This window comes from Mesoplodon mirus (genome assembly GCF_964341445.2).
Source record: "Mesoplodon mirus genome assembly, chromosome: 14".
In the NCBI taxonomy this organism is placed as follows: Eukaryota; Metazoa; Chordata; class Mammalia; order Artiodactyla; family Ziphiidae; genus Mesoplodon; species Mesoplodon mirus.
The window spans coordinates 51051375-51075733 of record NC_138990.1 but is presented as its reverse complement, the minus strand read 5'-3'; the positions used below and the strand labels follow the sequence as shown (position 1 = coordinate 51075733).

Below are 24359 nucleotides of genomic sequence, written 5' to 3'. Positions count from 1 at the left end.
ACTATTTCAGCTACAGGGATATTTCTGCTCATCCTAAAGCTCTCCTTTATAAGTCACTCCACACTCTACCTTAGGAAGCTCTCCATTATTACCCCTGATGATAAAAAAATCCTTCCACCATGGACCAAAATCGAAATGTTATTTTCTGGTTTTAGTATGATCAAGCATCCCATGGTATTTTCAGCACAACAGCAGATAGTCTGGAATGGATACTTATTACCCTCAAGCAAGATCTTTTTCTAGTGCATTGTATTGAAATCATCTCTTTAGGTGTGAGATATTTGGGTCTGCCCCTGAGCAGATACGAAGATAATCTGAACTGGCTGTTGTCATAAGATTGCCTTTAAATGTTATCATCATGTCATTTCAACTTCCCTCCCTCTAGGTTAAAAACACTGCTAAACCAACCACAATAGAATTTGGTTTACATAGTCAAACCTTTCCTACAAATTACTGAAGGAGGTACTGGATAAAGCAGATCCCCTCTACCCAACGCCATTCTTAGCACTTCTGAGAGAACCAGTGACCTCCATTCCTTGAAACTTTTATAACTACTTATTTGGAAATAATTTTTAAGTATTTTTGTGTTATTTTTAACATAACGTGGCTTTACCATATTCACACTTTGTGCGACCATGATAACCATTTAATTCCAGTACACTTCCATCAGCCCCAAAGAAACTCCTTAACCATCAATGGTCACACCCAATTCCTGCTCTCCCCAGCCCCCAGCAACCACTAATCTACTATCTGTCTGCATGGATATTTCATATAATTTGCCTGTTCTAGACATTTCATATAAAAATGGAATCATATGTGATCTGGATTCTTTTGTACCTGGACTCATTCAGTATGCTTTCAAGGTTCATTCACGTTGTGGCATATATCATATTTCATTCCTTTTTGTGGCTGAACAGCCAATGGCAAGATATACCACATTTTGTTTATCTACTATCAGTTGATGGGCAGTTTGGTTGTTCTCACTTTTTGGCTATTGTGAATAACACTGCTATGAACATTTGTACATATGTTTTTGTGTACACATGTTTTCACTTCTCTTGAGTATATACTTAGGAGTGGAACTGCTGCGTCATAGGGTCACTCTGTGTTTAACTTTTTGAGGAACTCATGGTGATTCATGCAATTCAGTCCAGCTGCATGGCCATTAATAGGTCATCCAGTGAAAATGTTATTTCCATCAGTATCAAAAGGCTTTCTATAAACAACCAGGAGTAACATCCATTACTTTCCCCAGTGCTGTGTGGCATGTCACTCTAACATTAAAGGAAACTAGACTTATCTAACACAACTGGTTTCCTGGTAGTTCATGCTTTTCTGGCTGCCTCCAAACCAAGTGGAGCTACATCTGAGAATCATCATGGGGAGGAGGGGGGGTTGCTGGGAATAGTGACACTGAAGAACAGTTGCTTACACACAGGGCCTCTAGAGCATCTTTTGGTTTAATTGTCCTGTTTCAGGCACCAGTCAATCAGGTCCAAAATCTATATATTTTCAGCAGATTGATTTTTTACAGTTGAAGCATGGCTGATTTACAATACTGTGTTAGTTTCAGGTATACAACATACTGATTCAGCATTTTTGCAGATTATATTCCATTATAGGTTATTACAAGACAGTGGATATAATTCCCTGTGTTATACGTATATCCTTGTTGCTTATGTATTTTACATATAGTAGTTTGTATCTATTAAACCCATACCCCTAATTTGTCCCTCCCTCCTTCTGAGTCTGTTTCGTATATACATTCATTTTATCTTCTAGATTCCAATACAGGTGATATTATATAGCATCTGTCTTTATCCAACTGATTCTACTAAGCATAATATTCTCTAGGTCCACCCACGTTGCTGCAAATGGCAGTATTTCGTTCTTTTTTATGGCTGAGTAATATTCCATTGTTTATATACACACACCACATCTTAATCCAAACACCTGTTGATGGGCACTTGGTTTGCTTCCATATCTTGGCTATTGTAAGTAGTGCTGCACTGAACACTGGGGCACATGTATTGTTTCAAAGTAGTGTTTTCATTTTTTCCAGATACATACCCAGGAGTGGAACTGCTAGATCATATGGTGGAATTGCTAGATCTTATGGTTGCTCTATCTTCAGTTTTTTGAGGAACCCCTATACTGTTTTCCACAGTGGTTGCACCAATTTATATTCCCATCCTCAGTGTACAAGGGTTCCCTTTTCTCCACATCCTCTCCGACACTTGTTATTTGTAGACTTTTTGATGATAGCCATGCTGACAGGTGTGAGGTGATACCTCGTAGTTTTGATTTGCATTTCTCTTATAGAGATGTTGAGCATCTTTTCATGTGTCTGTTAGCCATCTGTATGTCTTCTTTGTAAAAATGTCTATTCAAGTCTTCTGCCCCTTTCTTGATTGGGTGGTTTTTTTTTTTTATATATACTGAGTTGTATGAGCTGTTTGTGTATTTTAAATATTAACCCCTTGTCAGTCACATCATTTGCAAATATTTTCTCCCATTCCATAGGTTGTCTTTTTAGTAGATTGAGAAACTAAGTCTCTAGATTACCAGTTGGCAAACTACAGCCCATGGGCCAAATCCAGCCAGCTACCTGACTTTTTTTTTTTTTTAAACAACCTACTAGCTAAGAGTTTTTACAGTTTTAAATGTCTACATTTTAAATAGTTATGTACGTACCTATATATAACATTCTCAATTTGTATCTTGGCTCCTAATGCCTAAAGTACTTATTACCTGGTCCTTTAAGAAAAAAATTTGCAGACCCCTGCTCAAAATGATACTCATGCAAATTAAACTAGTCTCCAGTCTTAATACCAGAGATTCCCAAACCATCTTTTCCTGACACCTCCATGAAATTCAGAATTCTTTTATCAGTATGATCATAAGCTTTCAAAAATTCTTCCCATCACATTCTAATTTTGGAGAGCTTTTATAAAATATGATCTATATAAAGCTTCAAGGAAATAGTAGTACCTCTTTAGATTTTTAGAGATTAGAAAAATATTATATACTTAGGGATATTTCTAGAGAACAGGCTATTAAGCACTGAAATCAAAGGAGCTTTAAAAACAAGATGATAGGGCTTCCCTGGTGGCACAGTGGTTGAGAGTCTGCCTGCCGATGCAGGGGACACGGGTTCGTGCCCCGGTCCGGGAGGATCCCACATGCCGCGGAGCGGCTGGGCCCGTGAGCCATGGCCGCTGAGCCTGCGCATCCGGAGCCTGTGCTCCGCAACAGGAGAGGCCACAACAGTGAGAGGCCCGCGTACCGCAAAAACCAACAACAACAACAAAAAAAACAAGATGATACACCTATTGTTTTGCAAATAACTTGGAAGCTATCCTTTCTAAAGGGCAAGGAGATGATCTACACAACTTCTCCATTCTTCCCTCATCATCCCAATAAATCACCTCAGACAATTGCTCTGGGGTCCAGCCTCAAGTCCTGAGCACAATTTTCTCAAAAGATGAAACGTGGAATGTACATACCTTGTATTAGCTACTCTTTTTGTTAAGTGGCCAATTCCGGGATGTGGAGCTGGTCCCCAGGAATCAAGCCCATACAGACACAGGCTTCTGAAGTGCCAAACAGTAGTAAGAATTCTCTCTCAGCTCTCCACACTACTCTGGGTGGTGAGAGACAGTCCTTTTCAACCTCACAACTGGCATTCTCTTTCATTACTTGTGGCGCAGGCCATCCGTCACCGTGAGGCAGAGCAGGAAGCTGCTGGAAGGAGTGTGTGCACCCAGCCTGCCGCCTCACTGAAGAGCGTTTTCTCCAGATGCTGCCAGCAGACACTCTGTAATACTTAACCCACAAATCATCACATTCCCCACCCTCTGCGCTGGGGCTTGTCCTTGAACCTCCCCCACAGTGAGATATTACCCAAGCTGGCCACTGATACAATAGCTCTTTACAAACTCAGTCAAACCTGCCACACCATGGAACTGATATACTAAAAACACTGCCCTCCTAACATGAAAACATCCACTGTAGGTAAATCTCGGAGGGTAATGCAGGACACTGCAGACATCTCACAAGGAATAAATCCTGGCTGGCTCACTAAGGAAAATATTTTATCAATGTAAACACATCAGCCATACAACTGTACAGAAAATGAGAGCAAGTATATCTTGGAAATGGAGCCATCTTGCAGAAACAGTATTACAGGCAAGTCACTTCAGATCCTGCAATGTCCAGGAAAACTGCCTTTCCTCTGAAGAAGGAAAACATATTGCTGTCTGGTTGTTTCAGGAACCAGTATGGATTTTAAAAAAATGATTCTTGAATTTTATCTACTGTAACACATTAAAGCCATCTACAGAGCGAAGTGTTTCCAAACCATGATACTGTAATTTAGAAAGATGATTGACAGGACATACTCACACTGAAAAGGTGCTGCCACATGATCGTGTCCAAATCTTAAAGGGAATGAACCTTCAGTAGACTGCTCTCCCGAAATCACCTTCTGAGCTGCAAAGTACTTGGGCTTGAGCGCATATTCCTGGGCCTGGCCATGATGAATCATCACATTCTGTGAGGAAAGGGGTGTCACTCTGGAAAGAAACAAAGTAAGGATAAGGAAATTAATAATGGACTTTTAAAGTCAAGTAAGAAGGAAAGAATAAGAAATCAGTTAAACTTAGAAAGGAGCATAAAAATTTCATACAAGGCTAATTTTTTCCTTCAAATACTGTAGTCACGACATAGTAAGAAATAATAACACCTTACCCTTGGAAACCTCCAACATAAAGGGGACTCTGCTTGTCTAGTCAAGAAGCATAAGGACATACAGGTCGTGAACAGACGGAGTCTATCAAAGCACTGAAAGCACAGCTACCATGAGCCCTCATGCAACACACGCAAGTTATATTTAAGACAAAAACATACATGAACAGGTATGTATATCAGGAAGGTATTAAGCCTCTTTGAGCCTCACTTTCCTATTCTGTACCATGGAATATCTGCTGCACAAGGCTAAGAAAAAAATTCGTGTAAAAATCTGAACACATAAAAACTGAAAAAAATTTTATAATCTTTTGAAATATAAATTATGATGATGGGGAAAAAACACACTCATATCATTGTAGTTAACAGTTATTTTAATATTTCATGCTGTATCTCAATGATTAAAACTGTACTATTTAGGTTAAGTGTTTCATAATTACTAGTCTCTAAGAAGAATAATAACTTACGACAATCTCATAATTTTGTCAATGACACGAGTCAAGACCTCTGAGGACTCCTGAACACGATTATGTGTTTTCACCCTCCTGGTTGAACCCTTTTCTCTTCTATGACAGTTTTCTACTGCTGCATGTGCTGTATACTTTAAAATAAGCCTTCATCCAGATCTAATCACTCCCTGAGGGACAGAATTGAAATCATTCACTAAGCAAGACAAACAATGTAGAATATAAAGAAGATATACCAACTAATTCTGGAAAATGCAAACTTGCTATTAAAATTGTTGGAACAGACCATTTTAGTAGCAAACTGAGCCTCTGGAAGGAAACTTGCCCTCTGCTGTAATCTTGAATATTATTGACCGTGACACGTTAAAGCCATCTAAACCGAACAATATTTCCAAACTACCATAGTATAACTGGGGTTTTGTGGCACCTTATTAGCATGAGTTTAGCCCAGTCAACCATCTTCCCAAAAGACTGGCCCTAATGTGGGACTATCTGAACAAGAGGAAGAAATGACACCACGGGTGGTGAGCAAGAAAGATAAATCATCAAGCCACCAAAAACACCCATACAGTGTCTCATCAAAAGCAGTAGCAGAATCTTGAATAGATCCAGCCTATTGGATTCATTCTGGTTGGGATGGATGAGCTATTTTGTGAGACAAGACAACCATGAGAGACAAATAGAAGAGGCTGGGATTAAGGGTGCTTCCCTCTTAGCCAGTCAGCGATCTAAACCTATTACTTTCAACCCTGTAGTCCCAGGAAAGCCTAGGAAAATACATCTTGCGCCTAGATGTTCCCAGATGCAATGCCATGGAAGGGCATTCTCTTTGTCACTGGATGACTGACTTAAGTTACTAAAAGCCTAAAGCTTAACATTGGAAACACTTTTGTTTTGATGATGTAAGTGTCGGTTTGAACTTTAAGTATGTTTGGTTGGGATGAAGTAGAAAGTGAAACAGCTGGACACATCTGGTGGTGACTGATAAGAACCACAAGGCTGCTCTGTCAGCCTTGTGGAAAGGGGAAGCCCTCCTTCTCATCTCAGGGGCAACTCGCTCCCCACCTACACTGTCAACCCTGTCACTATACTACTGGGACCTGCTGAGAGAAGTACAGGCTGACTCCTGTTCAGAAAAGGACAGCCCGGCATTCCAAGAGACCTTGAAGCTGCTACAACTCATTCCTGCTCCGACCACTGCCAGATAAGGGTGACCGTGGGCTCTGCCTTCTAGTTGAGGTCCTCCCTTTCTCTCCCCTCTGAATCACAGAAGTGAGAAGCAGCAAGAAACGAGCTGAAAGCATATGTGTGTGGGGGCTCCTTTTCCCTAAACCTTAACAAAAAGGTAATGAACAAACAAGAGAGCTGTACCAGGTCTAGAACTTGAGTAACAAACCTCAGCCATCATTAACTAAAGGAAATGAGTAATAGTACTGGTACCGGTACCCAGGTCTTACTCTAACTATCCTACAAGCGACAAACACATTGCAGATATGAAACTACACAGAGCTGTGCTTCCTCGTCCTCCACCTCCTTCACTTTCCTCCAATTCAAGGATGCAACTAAGTACATGTGCTCGCCAAGACACACAGACACATGAACAGACAGGCCACTCTGTCTCGTGGCCTCGTTGAGAAGCAAAGCCATAAGAAGTGACACCATGTGGGGCAAGTAGAGGCAGCTGTCCACTCATTCCACAAACAGAAATTAAGTGTAATCACCATCCTACTCTCTCTTCCTCACTTCCTCCTTCATGGTTGGCATCTACCTTTTCCTCTAATTTCACCCTTTACAATTATTTCCACTTTGGACCATCTCTCAGCCTTACAAATATATATATCCTCTTTAACTCTTCTTTTCCTTCTCTTTCACTGAAGTATATGTAGTGTTTCCTATCTCCCAGGGAAGAAAAAAAAATCTCCTTTCAATTGGGATTTTCTCCTCTCTTCCCCCATCCCTTTACATAAAAAAAAAAAAAAAAAAAAAAAGGCTTAACCATCGCTAGTGAAAATCAGATCTCTCATAGCATTATAAATAATTTTTTAAGGGAAAACCAAAATGTTTAAAGAAAATTAGATTAAAATGAAAACTACAGGACCCCTGGTTCAAAATGGATTTGGGGGCACCCATATATTTTCCCTTCCTCCAAAGAAGCCCTAAAAGATATAGGTAAGGAATAAAAAAAGAAGAGAAATCCAGACTTGACATTTGGCTGTTATGCAATAGGACAGCCACACTAGTCATTAAAACATTAAAGTACTCTGTTCTGACAAACATCTACTGTCCCAAGCCCTTTGTGTTCCTCCCTCCCCCACTCCACTGGACTCCCCAGGATATCCACTCAGTCCCATAAGTAAGAAATTCACATTTGACAGAGCTGGAGACCTCAGGGTCTCGGCTCCAGCATCCTTTCTGATGTGTGGCACAGGTACTGTCCAAGGATACTAAAAATGTTTCACAAAGCCCATTAACACATACAGGAAAAATTTCAACAAATCTGTAAGAGAGCCGGGCAGACTGAGAAATGTTGACTGTTGTAGCAGGAAGGAAGCCATACCTAAATATTTTAACTTCTTTTATCTCCATCTACAGTAAGAAGCACATTTCACATGGAGATCCAGTACACATCCATACATATATATTTTTTAAATACAGCTAAGTATTACAAAATAGTATATTTATCCTTACTATGCAAAGGACACGAATATTCTCTCCTGTCATTTTTTTAAATGACAGTCTTGAACTACTACATTGATGTCATGACTTTCTGACTCCTAATGGGTCACAAAGTAGCTTAAGGACACTGGTTGAAAAAATCACACAGGCACAGAGGAAGCCATCTTCCCAGGAGACCACAGACATGTTCTGGATACTCAAACCAAGTAAAGCACAGGGTGATAATGAGAAGTAGGGCTGAACACTGGTGTCTTCACTAAGAAGGCTACATATGAAGGCAGCTGTTCTCCCTGATTCTAGCAAAGAGAACATCCAAAAGTCAGGCTTCTACCCCCATCCGGGAAAAAAATGGGTCTTCTCTAAAAAAATGGAACTATGTGGTACAAACCACAAAACTTACTCCCCCAGAGTAAGGCCCTCTCATTCTGGTGTTTGGAGATCCCCTAGCTTCAAGACTGGTTTCCCGTATTTCCCCTAAAAGGCAGGTTGCCAGGCAACCAGGAGACAGGGTGCTCCAGGAGAATGATCCTAGGGAGAAAAGGGGGAGTCATGAGAATGGAAAACATGATTGAGATTTTGGAGAAACTTGACTATATATACGCAATTGATGGAATGGGAAAAGGGAGAACCCATTCCCATTTGATGCTAGGAACACACTCCTTCAGAAAGCACAGAGATGTTGGCTATGAACACACAGAGGGAGCAACCCAAGCACCCTATACTCGGCTTTGCCTTGAGTGGAACACCCACAGACAATATTGCGAAGGCTGTAACTGCTAGAAACAACCCATGTGACCAACGTAGATGATATAAATGTACATACCTAGCTGGAGGAGGTTGGCAAATTCTGGAAGAGGAGAAGTGAAGGGAAGATGAGGAGAGCCACTGCCCTCATCTTACAAAATGGAGGGTCATGAGAGAACATTCACAACCTTGAAAGATGAGGTTGACGGGAGAGGTTTAAATGTGTTGGCGGAGTATGAGAGACAAACTCTTAATACTGAACGATGATGTTTGAGAGGAAGGGTGGGGAGCAAGGGGTGAAATGAATAAGCTGAATCTTCATCTCCTACGGCAAGCAGTTTTTAGACAACATTTAAAGGGAATAAGTCTAGAACTGGCCAGAGGTCACTACCAGAAGGAGTAATAGGACTTGAGGATTAAATTAAGGGTGGCAGGGAGCAAAAGGAAAAGGAGTCAAGTGATGATGAAGGTTTCCAGCCTGGTTGACTAGAAGGGTATTTTTGGTTCAAGTCCAAGAGGAAAAGTAAAGGCAAGGAGGTGTGCCGAGTTAAAGCAGTCAGAAAAAAAGGGCCAGTGTGTGAGGAAGATAATTATGCTAGTTCTAGAGAGAGAAATGTGGGGTGGATCTCTGGGGAGCAGATACAGAAAGCCTCTGAGTTTAGGAACAGTGATGTTCCAAGAGAGGCCAAATTCTTCTAAGGCAAAAATGTTTCAGAAAAACTATGGAACCACACAGTCTTGGAGGCTAGTCGCACTTAGTGGTGGGGACACAAAGAAAATCAAGAGGAGATAAAAACAAAAATAACACAGATACAGAAACGATAAGTGGAAGAAAGTTTCTAGATGGAAAGGAGAGAGAACCACCTGAAAATTGCTGCAGAAAAGGCAGGGAAACAAGCAATTGGAAAAGGCCACTGGGTTGGGTTGTAGGTCAACAGCCCCCTCAGCACTGCCACTTTACTAGTGACAGGAGTGGGACTGCATGGGGTGAAACACTTGATGAGCGCTCTACTAGTGACATTCGGAAAAGGAGAGAAGCAGGCCAGAAGGCAGGGGTACCGTCAGCCATCTGAAGACCTGAATCTGTGTAAACCTTTGTATCTTTGTGAGTAGAAAGGAAACAATTATATAAAACTTCTTTCCTTAAAAGAAGGGATTGGTTACACACTGTTTACACTTCTGCCTTCAGAGTGGCAAGTTTTGGCACAAGAATGGACTAAATTTTTCCATATTTCTACTAAATCCATTATTTGACCTGTAGAGCAGGTGGGAGGATCTGGCAACACCCAAGCCCCTTTCCACTTAAGGAAAGGGCTTTGACCTCACAGAAGGGAGCCTGCAACAGACCATAAAATGTTTCCCACAGAAGGTAGGTCTGACATGATCAAACCCTCTCCCCTATGATTAGGGCACTCAGGTTTATAATCAGGATGAAGAAAAACTAGGAGAGGAAACAGGCTGCCACAGAGAAGTCAGCTCCAGTCTTTCAGGGCCTGTTTCTCTTTACAAAATTCAAGTGGTCATATGTGCCCCGGTTGTGTTTCAAGTAGCTTAGAAGCGTGGGTGGATGCTCCTCAAAGAACAGAATGCACCAAAGTAAATAAGAAATGCAAGCTGTGATTTGATGGAGAAAGGCTCTTTCCTGCAAAGTTCAAGGACAATGTGCACAGAGATGGACAAAGAAAAACCTCCCTCTAGGAAGAGGTCGCAAGGCAGAGTAACACACACACACACACACACACACACACACACACACACACACACAGAGGTAAGGGGAGACAAGTGTTTGTTTTCAGTAACCCCATTCATAGGAAATTATCTATCCAACCAAAAAAAATAAGGAGGTAAAAGGCTGCTGATGACGAGACTAAAGGACAGCACAGACTTCCAGTAACAGAGTGAGGGCTAGAGCATGCCAGAACAAACACAGAGAAAGTGAAATGAAACAAGCAAACACAGTCATGAGAACAGGAAGAAAGTAAAGATTACACTGAAAATATCAATGTAGGGATAGAACAGTAAAAAGTCTTACGCTTCAAATGAGATGAAAAAGACAAAAAAATATTGAAAAAATAAAATTAAAGAAGGTAGATATTGGGGGTTGGGGGGCATGTTGGAAAGACATGGAAATTAAGGGAGCTTTGGTGGTCATCATGAATAAACATGGTAAACTCAACCAAGTTGAACCGATTTTCTTTTACCAGTGGTTCTTAACTGGGGTGATTTGACTCCCAACCAGGGACATTTGGCAATATCTGAAGGCATCTGTAATTATCAGGATGTGGAGGTAAGGTGCTCACATCTAGTGGGTAGAAGCCAGGGATGCTACTAAATATCCTACGACATACAGGACAGTCCTTCATGAGAAAGACTTATTGGGCTAAAAATGTCAACAGTTCTGAGGTTGAGAAACACTGCTGTAATCATGAGCTATTAACACAAAACAGGTGTAATGAACACCTGAGTAAAGAGCCAATGGCCCCCAGGAGTAGCAATGAAGATGTCCACAGAAATGATGCAACCAGGAACACAAGAATTTAGATTCAACAATAAAGAAATTGATAAAAAACATACAACTTCCACCTGTGTCTTTTGGAAGCCCCATTAAGGCCACAGGAAGGTGGCCTTGTACTCAAGTTGTTTGGGTGGCTTGGGTATAAGGAATGCTAGAATATCACTGAAAATGTAATGGGATGGCCAAGAAAATAATCATTTTTATTAGAACTCCTCAAAGGAACAGTATAGAATGTGGTTGGAGAAAGCCCTTTGATAAACTGCTTAGCACTGCGCTGAGGGTGTGCCATAAAGACACGATGCAAAAATAAGATCTGGTCAGTCACTAAACCGCTTTCTAAGGAAGGTGAGTCCCATCTACTGTATGGCTTTGGTTATGCCAACAAGGTCAGAAGCATTTGGGGCCAGACATGAATTGTCTCAGATAACAAGAGAGAAAGGCTCAGGGCTGCACCAACAATTCTCCACACTACTCTCACGGTCCTCACGTTCTCCTCTGAAGACATCTGTCTGACCTCAAGTGCTGGCCTCTCAGAGGCACCCTGTGCCCTGGAATAGCCCTGGTTAGAAGAGCCTTCTGGACCTGACTGCTACATGTGAACATTCAAGGAATTCTCCAACCCTCTAATCCCAAGTTCCTAGAAAGGAGGGGACTATAATAAAAGAGCTGTAATGAAGAAGAGACTCTAAGAAGCACAGTGAGCAAGGCCTCCTCTTGGGAAGTTTAATAATCATAATGCTTGGGAGATTAAAAAAAATGAAGTGTAAATCAACTATACTCCAATAAAAATTTTTTTTAAAATGAAGTGGACTGAAATTAAGCGCTTAAAAAATGTAAATGGTCTTAACTCAATGAAAAGTCAAAGACTGTCAGACTGAATAAAAACGCCCAGGTGTTGTATATGCTGCCTGCAACAATTCCATTTTACATATAAAGACACAAATAGGCTAAAAACAAAAGGATGAAAAAAGAGGTAACATGTTAACATGAGTCAGATAAAAGCTGCAGTGGTGCTGTTAATAATAGGCAGAGTAGATTTCAGAGCAAGGAATATTATCAAGGATAAAAAGCATCATTTCATAAGGATAAGGGTCAATTCATCAAGAGGACGTAAGAATCCTCAACAGTTGTGAACCTGATAACAGAGCTTCAAAATACATGAAGTGAAAACTTAAATGAGAATTTTTAAAAAGCCATGAGAAATAGATAAAACTTTGTAGCTGTAACTGCAGGTTTAGTACCTTTCAATTGACAGAACAAGTACACAGAAATCAGTAAGGATACAGAAGACTTGAACAACACTATCAGCTAGCTTAACCCAATTGACATTCATAGAACACTTTGCCCAAGGGCAGAGCACATGTTTCCCAAATGCATACAAGATATTTACCAAGATAGAACACATTCTGGGCCATATAAAAAATTTCAGTAACTTTTAAAGGGTTTGGGTCATACAAACTATGTTCTCTGACCATAACAGAATTAAATTAGAAATCAATAACATTAGTATCTTTAGAAAATGCTCCAAATACTTGTAAACTAAAAACCAAACTTCAAAATAACCAATGGATCAAAGACAAAATCAAAAGGGAAACAAAAATTATTTTGAACTGAATGAAAATGAAAACACAACCTATCCAAATCTGTGGGATGCTGCTAAACCACTACACCAAGGAGTAAATTTGTAATGCTAAATACCTATATTAGAAAAGAAGAAAGGTCTCAAATCAATGACCTCAGCTTCCAAATAAAGAAACCAGCAAAAAGGAAAATAAAACCCAAAATAAAGAGAAATGAAATAAAGACCAGAGCAGAAATATATGAATTTGGGAGGGAGGGGAAGTCAATAAAAGCTGTTTGAGAAGATCAGTAAAACTGATAAATCTCTGGCTAGAATGATAAACAAAAAGAGAAAGAAGACAAGTTATCAATATTAGAAATGAGAGAAGTGACATCACTATAGGTCTAGAAGGTCAAAAGGTCTAATGAAGCAATTTGAAGAAGCCTCCATTAGCCAAAGAATAACTGTGATTGGGTTGAATTATTTGAAATACGTTTAAATGTAACCATTCATTAAAAAAACTGGGTCACCTTTGGAAGATGTTAATCAACTCATTATTTGAAAACTGGTCAATCAACAATTAGCACTACACCCTCATGTGATGGTTAATTTTATGTTTCAACTTGGAGGGTGTTTTTGGATGAGATTAACATTTAACTTGGTGGACTCTGAGTAAGCAGATTGCCCTCCATCATGTGGGTGAGCCTCATCTAATGAGTTGAAGGCCTGAATAGAATAAAAAGACCAGCCTCCCTGACTAAGAGGGAATTCTGCAGCAGACTACCTTCTAACATTACCTGCACCATTGGTTAGGTTCTCCTGGATCTCTGCCTGTTGGCTCTACTTCAAACCTGGACTTGCCAGCCCCCATAATCACATGAGCCAACTTCTTAAAATAATCTCATTATATACGGTATATATGCACACACACATATGCACACATGCAATTGGTTTTGTTTCTCTGAAAAAGCCCAATATATAACCCACTACTTTCTCTATACAAACTGAACCTCAAGCAAACAACTGAGGAGAGATGGTTTGGAAAATTTTTCTAGCAGAAAAAGGATAGAATTAAAACACCATATTTGCTACCCCTATTGAAATGTAGTCAATAATCAATGACTGCTAACATCTCAAAAAGAGACAACACATGCCCCATGATGGAAGAGCACACCACCACTTTGGAAGCAGTCCCATCAAAAATCAAACCTGAATGTGATCAAGCATCTAGACCTACACACCACTTACAGCAAATTCAATGGGCAAAGTACATGTTAATTTCCCAGCAAAATCTACGTTCAGTGAAGAGATTTCAAGGAAACAAAAAAAGAGGGAAGAGGGACTCACAGATCAAAATATTTAAGAAACAAAAACTGCCACGATAAATATTTTTTTATCCCAATTTGAACAAATAAGCTGTTAAAAACTTACAAAACATCTAGGGAAATTTACCTGGATTCTTAATGATAAATTTTATTAATTATCTTAGGTGGGATAAAGGTCTTGAGGGTATGTGTTAAGAGCTCTTATCTTTTAGGGATACTGAAATATATGCTAAATATTTACAGATTGACTTCAAAATAATCAGGGGGAAGAAGAGAAGCAGGCAGAGTATAAAAGAACACAATTGGCTCTGAATTGATAAGGATGGATACACTTTGGAGTTTCTCCATACTATTTTCTCTGTTTTTATGTGTTTAAACCATTCTCTAAGAGTTTACAAACTACAAGTATATGAAATTATTCTAAACCTGTATCAAATGAGATCATCGATTTACGAGTATTTTGAAAAGTAGAAAAAAATCAATAAAACTAGAAGAAAAAAGTTAAAAAGTAGAAAACATTACTTAGGTGTAAGGTGGCAATATTGCTTAGTATTCACAAAAAGAAAAAGAGAAAACAAATAGCAAGAGAAGAAAAAAGAATGAAAAGACAAAGAAATTCCAGCCATGCACATCCCCACTTTTCTTCTATTTCTAATTATCAAAGCTACAAGCTACGGACACTGTAAAACTCTTAGAGGAAAACATAGGAAGAACACTCTTTGACATAAATCACAGCAAGATCTTTTTGACCCACCTCCTAGAGTAATGGAAATAAAAACAAAAACAAACAAATGGGACCTAATTAAACTTAAAAGCTCTTGCAAAGGAAACTATAAACAAGACAAAAAGACAACCCTCAGAATGGGAGAAAATAGTTGCAAACAAATCAATGAACAAAGGATTAATCTCCAAAATATATAAACAGCTCATGCTGTTTATATATTTGCAGCTCAATATTAAAAGAACAACCCAATCCAAAAATGGGCAGAAGACCTAAATAGACATTTCTCCAAAGAAGACATACAGATGGCCAAGAAGCACATGAAAAGCTGTTCAACATCACTAATTATTAGAGAAATGCAAATCAAAACTACAATGACATATCACCTCACACCAGTTAGAATGGGCATCATCAGAAGATCTACAAACAACAAATGCTGGAGAGGGTGTGGAGAAAAGGGAACCCTCTTGCACTGTTGGTGGGAATGTAAATTGATACAACCACTATAGAGAACAGTATGGAGCTTCCTTAAAAAACTAAAAACAGAATTACCATATGATCCAGCAACCCCACTACTGGGCATATACCCAGAGAAAACCAAAATTCAAAAAGACGCATGCACCCCAATGTTCATTGCAGCTCTATTTACAATAGCCAGGTCATGGAAGCAACCTAAATGCCCACTGACAGACGAATGGATAAAGAAGATGTGGTACATATATACAATGGAATATTACTCAGCCATAAAAAGGAATGAAATTGGGTCATTTGTAGAGACGTGGATGGACCTAGAGACTGTCATACAGAGTGAAGTAAGTCAGAAAGAGAAGAACAAATAACGTATATTAAGGCATATATGTGGAATCCAGAAAAATGGTACAAATGAACCGGTTTGCAAGGCAGAAATAGAGACAGATGTAGAGAACAAACATATGGACACCAAGGGGGGAAAGCGGGGGTGGGAGGGTGGTGGTGGTGGTGGGATGAATTGGGAGATTGGGATTGACATGTATACACTGATGTGTATAAAACAGATAATAAGAACCTACTGTATAGAAAATAATAATAAAATAAAATTTAAAAAAAAAGCTACAAGCTAATGAGGCAGATATCCTATCTGCAAAGGATGAGGTAACTGCTCAAAAGCTCTGAAAAGCACAGATGACTAAACTTATTCAGTTCAAGGTTTTGATGATTTATTTAGCAAGTAACCATGGAAGGAAATATTGTTAATAACCAAAGTCCTTAGTTTTGTCAAAAATGAGTTACCACATTTGGTTACTTGGGACAGCATCCCTGTACACAAATTTAAAAGGAATTGCAGCCATCTCCTATTTATCTAAACTAAGAGAGGCCAGGGTAAACCTAACTAAATACAATCTAAGAAAAATGCAAAATGTAAACAATAATTAAGGGCTTCTACCCTACTGAGGAAGTGACAACTGCAAAGCTTTTTCATCAAATTCTAGGAACCAGATCCTAACGCTACCACTTGCCGTGGGAAGGAAGGGGAGAATTATCTCAATTTCCTCACTGCAACATGAGAGTGATGATATCCACCTCACAAAGGTAATGTAAAGACAACATGAAATGGGATTTGTTTTTTTTAAAACGATTCAGTTTTATTAATTAACATATATTAATTTCACACATAATCTAAATAAAGCCTTTTACAATTCATTGTGTGATCCTTGATCAAAATACAGATTACAAGCATAGAGAAACATTTTCATTCCTCTGATATAATGATCTGAGAATTGTGAGTTCTATGGTTTACAAAATGAAGCCTCATTATTTAGTAAACATGGGGTTATGTTAATTATATGACTTTACCTATACTTTTCTTGGGTATCAGTAAGTTAAGTGTGTGAAAATACCTAGCACAATATCTGATGCACACACAAGGGTGTCAGATTCTTTTACTCCCCTCCACCAATAAGGAGGAGAGCACAAATACAGGATTTTACCCCTCTGGTAACATTAGAGTTCATATTCAGAGACTGCCCAAATGTATAGTTAAAAGCAATGTTTGTTTCAAACAATTTTTATTAAAAAAAAATTCTGAAGTTATTTGTAAATATTGAGTTTGGAATTTACAGTCCCTTTCAGCAACCCTGAGGTCAGTTATCTATATAGTTATACCTACAAGTGAGAGACCAACACCAGTTTCCAATAGAGAGTCAAGGAACCTAGCACCACAGCCACTATGGAATATAGTTTGGCAGTTCCTCAAAAAGCTAAAGACGTAATTACCATATGGTCCAGCAATTCCACTCCCATGTATATGACCAAAATGAACTGAAAACAGGGACTCGAACAGATACTTGTACACCAATGTTCACTGGAGCATCATGCATAATAGGTGAAAGGTAGAAACAACCTAAGGTGCGCCCTTTGACAGACAAATGGATAAACAAAATGTGATATACACACAATGGAATATTACTCAACCATAAAAAGGAATGAAGTTCTGATACATGCTACAACCTGGAAGAACCTTGAAAACATGATGTGAAGTGAAATAAGCCAGATACAAAAGGACAAATTCTGTATGAGTCTACTTAAATGAGGTGCCAAGAAGAGGCAAATTTATATAAAGACAAAGCAGAAGGGAAAAATAGTGGGAGAGAGATGGAGAGTTATAGTTTAATAGGTACAGAGCTTCTGTTTGGGGTGATGAAAAAGTTTTGGAAACACAGTGGTGATGGTTGCACAACAGCATGAATGTAATTAATGTCAATGACTTGTGCACTTAAAAAGGTTAAAATGGCCAAGGTTTACCACTATTAAAAAAAAAAAACTATGTAAAAAAGACCCCAGATTCCCTACAAACAAACCCAAAACTAAACAAAATAAAAAAATAAAAATAAGAAAACAGGGAATGAAAGGGCAGGTTTCTTACCCTTCCTGTTCCCCATCCTTCAGTATTTCTGGATGATAAAACGTAAGGCTTATTCATCCCAGTCTATTCCAAATATGTTTTTGTCTCCTTTTAGCCAGCTGTTTAAGATGCCAGTTTTACAGTGATAATCAGGTATATGTTATATCCCCCACATTATCACTTCAGTTTTTTTCCCCTCCTGCTTTCTAACACTCTTCCCTTTGGTAGCTGCTCCTTATACCACATGATGAGATTTCAGCCTCTGCTGCCATAATGTTACATTCTCCAGTGACCTGTGTCTTACAACACTGCAAGGAATTAATGGCTGGTTGGCCAGATATGGGAAATAAATATCCACTTGTCTGGGAAGCCTTTCCTACCCAACTGCTCATTCTCCAAATTCTTCTCCCACAGTACTGTTAGAGCTATTGTATTTACATGAATTTTTAGTCAACTCTCCATCATGGACCCTAATGGCAGCTGAAAGGGACATTCACGGTTTCTGGTTTTGGATGTTAACTTTGTACACTCCTTCCTCATTACCTATAAACCCGGAAGAATGCAAAAGATAGTGGGAACCTGTCAGACAAGCTGTTCTTCTACAGTCTTCCCTCTTCCTAGCCAGCACCTTCCTTACACTGAGCTCTGAGACTGGCCTCTCCAGAGCCAAGGATGGATACAACAGTAAAGGATCCAAGAGCTCACTTTTCCAGGACACGGCATCCACAGCACTCAAGATGGAGAAAGCACAAACACTGAATCAGATTTTGGAAATTCAATTGTACTTCTGCCTGTGCTACTGAATCTGAGAGCCACGGATCAAATTCCTCTAAGTCTGTTCCCTCATTTATAAGGTGTAAGGCTCTATGAGACGACCTCAGAAGTCCCCCAGCTCTGAAACTCCGTTATAAGCACATCAAGAACTGTAGCTCCAAAACTGTTCTCTAGTCACATCAGAAAATATTTCATATGGGAAACTATTTTTAATGTAGTATACATGTAAATGTCTGTTCAAAGTGGGAAGAGAATCTCTCGGGGTTTTACTTCCCCACATTCAAGCTAACTAAAATTAAAAGGGGAACGTTTTTTGATTTTTAAGGTGAATGCAATAAACTCTGTTTTTCCCAAATGGCCTTGTTTTTTTCTATTACAACTGCTGCTAAACTAGGTCACCTAAGTAATAAATATTGAAAGCATTTAACCAAATTCAAACATCTGTTCCGTTCCTCTTTCAGGGTTTGATCCAGCTGAAATAAAATATCCACTGCCCTACAGGACCTGCAAGATCCACACTGCTGGAAATGTTGTTTTCTTAAAGCCAATATTACCTAATGAAAAAATATGGCCTATTTCAATAAGGCACAAGGAGGACAAAACTATGTGAGAGGCAGCAAAATGCGATCAAGTAAATCCTGCCCTGCTGGATATTCCCACAGTAGGGCAACAGGGCTCATAACAAACCTTGCTTGGGTATGTGCCCAATTTAAGCCCCTGCTCGGTAGGTCTATCCAGAGAACATGGTGAAGGCAGTGCCTCTCCAGCTCCTGTATATACTAGGAGAACTTTGCTCTCAGGGCTGTTACCCTATTCTGCATTGGAATTTCTAAGCAAATAATTCAAATTTGACTTTGGGAAAAATTACGTTGACTTTAGAAAACAGAAATTGGTTTATGCATAGAGATACCACAAATAAAGTTACTAATTAAATAAGAGATTAGAAAAGATACCTGCAATGCACGTGAAAAATATGGGTATGAGATACAAAGATCTCTTATAAATTAACAACAAAACAAATGGGTAACCCAATGGGAACAAAACCAAGTAAGAAAATGGACAAAGGACATGAACATGCAATTCACTGAAGAGAAAAATCCAGAAGACGGAGAAGATGCCCAGCCTCACCAGTAATGCAAACTTAAAACTGCATTTCACACCCACTCTGCCAAGATTTTTTCAAATCACGAAAATGTGGGGAAAAAAGGATGGAACTATGGCTGACAGGGACATAAAGTGGGAGAAGAACAATACTCTTTGGCACCACTGGTGGAAATGTGAGTTCTAAGACCTTGGAAATCAATCTAGAAAACTTAAATTCAAGATAAAGCTATCCAATGACCTTGTAACTGCATCTTTTATAATTTAAAGAAATATATCCCAGTATATAAGGATATATATTTAACATGTTTATTGAATCACTGTTTATAACAGCAAAAAAAGTTAAGAACACTGGAAACAAGCTGAATGGCCAACAGAAGAATGGTTCAATAAATCAGCACATTTACAACATGGAATATTATGTAACCATTAAAAATGAGTTTTATCTATGTTGGAGGATTTTCTACAACCTATTTTTAGTTAGAAAATGAAGACGCAGAAACATTCATATACTATGTCCTTATTATTAAGCAATAATAAATGACTGTATGGACATGGGAAACATAGCACAGCTTAGGCACTAAGTTATTAAGTTATCTATGAAGGGGAGTAGTATGGTTCAAGGGGGGAGGAATGATAGTAAAGGTAAAAAGCAAGATTGAATTTTAAAGCTGTCCATGATTGTTTTTAAAAGGCATATGATATTCCAGTTGTATAAAATTTTATGTATACTCCATAAATAGAAATACAGACAGATGATCTGAAACAAAATAACTACAAGTACATCCCATTTTATTGTCACTGCAGTGGTCTTCAAACTAGATACCATCCTCAAAAGGTACAAAATATAATGCTGTGATCCAATAATACTAGAACTTTACTTTTGTTTCTTTGTATTTCTCTTTTTATCTTCTCTTTAGAATGTCTTATAACATTCATAATGTATTAGCTCAATAGTTCATGGGCTACATATGTAGGGTACATACCAAGACGTTTTTGCTCCTATCAGTGTACGATTCAAAAGTCTGGAGAGCAGAGTGGATACATTTGAGCAGGATACTTTTTACACCAAAACTCCTTCAGGAAAGTTCTGATCACCTAGTTACCTATGGATTCTGTAGACTTATAATTCTAGATCACCTAGATTCTGGCCATTGTTTCTACTAAGAGTGGGTTATCAGTGCCTTCCTCTTTCCTCCATCCCCACCCTTTCTACCCTATCAGAGTTACTATAAGAGAAGGATCTCTCAGAATTTATTAAAAATAATTTTACAAAAACTTTGTTTGCTCCTGCAACTACTTCCAGTCCCCTTAATGTGGGACTGATCTACACCCACTACCACCACCACTTCCTTTTCTCTTACAAGCTGATTTTTTTTTTTTCTTGCGGTATGCGGGCCTCTCACTGTTGTGGCCTCTCCCGTTGCGGAGCACAGGCTCCGGATGCGCAGGCTCAGCGGCCATGGCTCACGGGCCCAGCCGCTCCGCGGCATATGGGATCCTCCCGGACCGGGGCATGAACCCGTATCCCCTGCATCGGCAGGCGGACTCTCAACCACTGCGCCACCAGGGAGGCCCCAAGCTGATTTTCATATCATCTAAGTTCTTTCTCCCACAGTCCTGTGTGAATGATTTTATAAATGACCTACACATGGTTTTTTTTAGTTTTATTTATTTATTTATTTTTGGCTGCGTTGGGTCTTCGTTGCTGCGTGCGGGCTTTCTCTAGTTGAGGCGAGCGGGGGCTACTCTTTGTTGCAGTGCATGGGCTTCTCATTGCAGGGGTTTCTCTTGCGGAGCACAGGCTCCAGGCACGTGGGCTTCAGTAGCTGTAGCACATAGGCTCAGTAGTTGTGAATCGCAGGCTCTAGAGCGCAGGCTCAGTGGCTGGGACACACAGGCTTAGTTGCTCTGTGGCATGTGGGATCTTCCCGGACCAGGGCTTGAACCCGTGTCCCCTGCATTGGCAGGCAGATTCTTAACCACTGTGCCACCAGGGAAGCCCGACCTACATGTTTTTAAAAAACTAAAAACTACAAAGCACCATAAAATTCTTGTTCGTCTTGTAAGAACACCGACGTTTCACAGATCTCACTATCCTTAAGATCTCTACAGCACTCATAATATATTAAAATGTATGAATTTTACATCTACTTATGCTATAAACCCCACACTATTCCATCTGGTGGAATCTGGTGTCATTTCCCTTAAGTCTGAAGAACTTCCTTCAGATTTTCCTGTTGGGAAGATCTACAACAAATTGTCTCTGTTTTCATTTCTCTGAATATACTTTTATTTCACCTTTGTCTTTGAAGGATTTCTCTTTGGACATAAAATTTCAAATAGCTTGTTTCTTTAGCACTTTAAAAATGTTCTACCACTTTACAACCTCCTTTGTTCCTGATGAGATGTGACCCATCATTTATATCATTGTTCTACTGTATGTAATTTATCTTTTAGCTCTGGCTGCTTCCAATGTTCTGGTTGATTTTCAGCTGTTTTCTATGAAGTGCCTAGGTGTGATTTTCCTTGTATTCATCTTGAGGTTTGCTGACCTGCTTTCATCTTTAAGTTTGTTTTTCACCTAATCTGGGAAACCATCAGCCATTATCTTTTCAAATATTTTTCCTGACACATTCTCTTATCTTCTGAGATTACAATTACATATATACTATTTGATATTATCCTAACAGCTGATATATTATCCTAACAGCACCAAGACACTTTTCTGTTTTTCTTGAATCATTTATCTTTGTTCAAAATGGAATAACTGAACTTGAAGACAGCCTGATCAAAATTACCTTATCTTACTTCCATCTGGGTTTTTTGTTTTTCTATTAAAATTTCCCATCTATTGTTGCATTATGACCATATTTTGGGTCTACAATATTTATAATATCTGCTTTTAAAGTCCTTGTGCACTAAATTCCAGCATCTCAGTCATCTTGGGGTTGTTTTCTATCGACTGTTTCTTCTCTCGACTATGAGTCATTTCCCTTTTCTTCATGTGATTGGTATTATGGGAAGGTATTGTGAATATTATGTTGTAGAGACCATCTTTTTCTGAAGAATATTTATCAGTTACTTAGCTAGATTCAAACTCCAAATTGTTTCACTATGGTGTACAGTGGCTGGAACTACTCAGTTCTTTCAGCTTTCCAGCTGTTTCTTCTCACTGGGAACTTTAGAGTCTCTGCATGAATCAGCCAAGAATTTGGACAGAGTTTAATGTAAAATGTTGCGGCTTCCTCTTCTGTGACTCCCTCCGTTCCTGGATGTGTCTCCTCACTTTCCAGTCACTCTGGCAGCCACAAATGCCATTCATCTCCTAACTCCTCCAGCCAGTAATTGCCACTTTCTGCTCTACGTCTAGCCATCCCACTATACACAGACTGGGGAATGCCACCAGGCAAAAACAGTATATGAATGTTAACTTTATTCAGTGCAATTCACATCTTTCAAGAATCAACTTCCCTCCAATTTCTGTCAGCTATCAGTTGCTCTCTGGTGGCTTCAAATATGGATTTTATATCTTGTCCCCAGTTTATAATTGTTATCTGCATCAAGGGTCCTCTGATAAAAGTATGCTGCTATTGGCATGACCAGAATAAGAAGTTCCCCGCAATGATATTTTAGAAACATGTTTTTCCTTCATTTCATTTAACCTTCTTATGTCCTTAAAGACTAGAGACAGCAAAATTTGCTTACACTAAACAAAAAAACAGTATAAACTTGGAAATGATCACATCTTATTATGCATCTTTACATTTGGTAATGGAATTATTTTTAAAATGGGGAAAAATATGTCCTCTTTAGAGAAACAGGTAGATGTAGGGTTCTCCCCTCATTGGAAGCATGACCTCGCACATTAGCTCAGAAAACCATGGGGGTTTATCATCATGTGCAATGTGACTCATGAAAGCAACGTGTCTGCCAAGGCCAGAAGATCCATCACAGTTTTGGCAACTGGGGAATTTGTAAGATCTAACTCACTGAACAATAGGATAGCATCATTATGTGATATACACTGAGCACGGCAAGTCAATTAGAGTAAGCGGCTTTGTGTATTTTCCCCAGACTTACTCTGCAATTCATGGGATAATGGTCTGGTATTCTACATTCTGCAGTGAGGCCAGTTATACCCTCATTGATGGAAAGCAGTGTTCAGACAGCTAAGAGATTGGACATGATTTAGTCCAATCACGTTACTCTACAGATGGGGAAACTGAGGGCCAGAGGAATTCAGTAACTTATTCAAGACCAAAAAATTAAGTAACTGTCAACAGTGGCAGAAACAAGACTAGAGCCAACTGCTTCCTCCTGCACTTCACACTATTTCTCTTACATATGGAAAAAAAATTAAATATAAAAGATACAAAATAGACCAAAGTATTAAGGAAACAAAACCCCTAAGTTTTTTCCCTCTCACTGCTTAACAAGATTGGGAATTTAACCTTCTTGTGTCTTTAAAGACTAAAGACAGCAAAAAAAATGTATTCCAAAAGAGCAGTCCTTACAGAATAACAAAAATTATTGCCAATATTTCACAAATATCATCAACTGTAAGAGCGCCACTGAAAGTTGCTTATTATTTACTTACATTACTAACCTGCTACCTTTTTTGCCAGAACCCATTTGTCCTGTTAAAATCTCTTTTCAGGTCTTTCAGTTCCACATTAAACTTCAGTAAAATTCAGTTCCCATATAGGACCCAGGAGATACTGAGTTCTATGCCCTAATTTGTTGAAGTGTTGAAAATAAAAGGACTGGTAACTTCCTCACTTCTGTGGGATGTTCCCATAAATGCCAAGGCAAGTCCTATGAGATCAGCATTGTCATTACTACTAC

General features: G+C 39.1%; 1 protein-coding gene across 4 annotated transcripts in view; it reads right to left on the bottom strand.

The window, feature by feature from the left end:
• LTBP1 (latent transforming growth factor beta binding protein 1) overlaps positions 1-24359 on the bottom strand; it is a 429217-nt gene that overhangs the window by 274809 nt on the left and 130049 nt on the right. For all 4 annotated transcript variants that reach the window (XM_082641886.1, XM_082641887.1, XM_082641888.1 and 1 more), the window contains exon 4: positions 4405-4574. In XM_082641886.1, coding sequence (XP_082498012.1) covers positions 4405-4574 — 170 coding nt within the window. The remainder of the gene's footprint in view (positions 1-4404; positions 4575-24359) is intronic.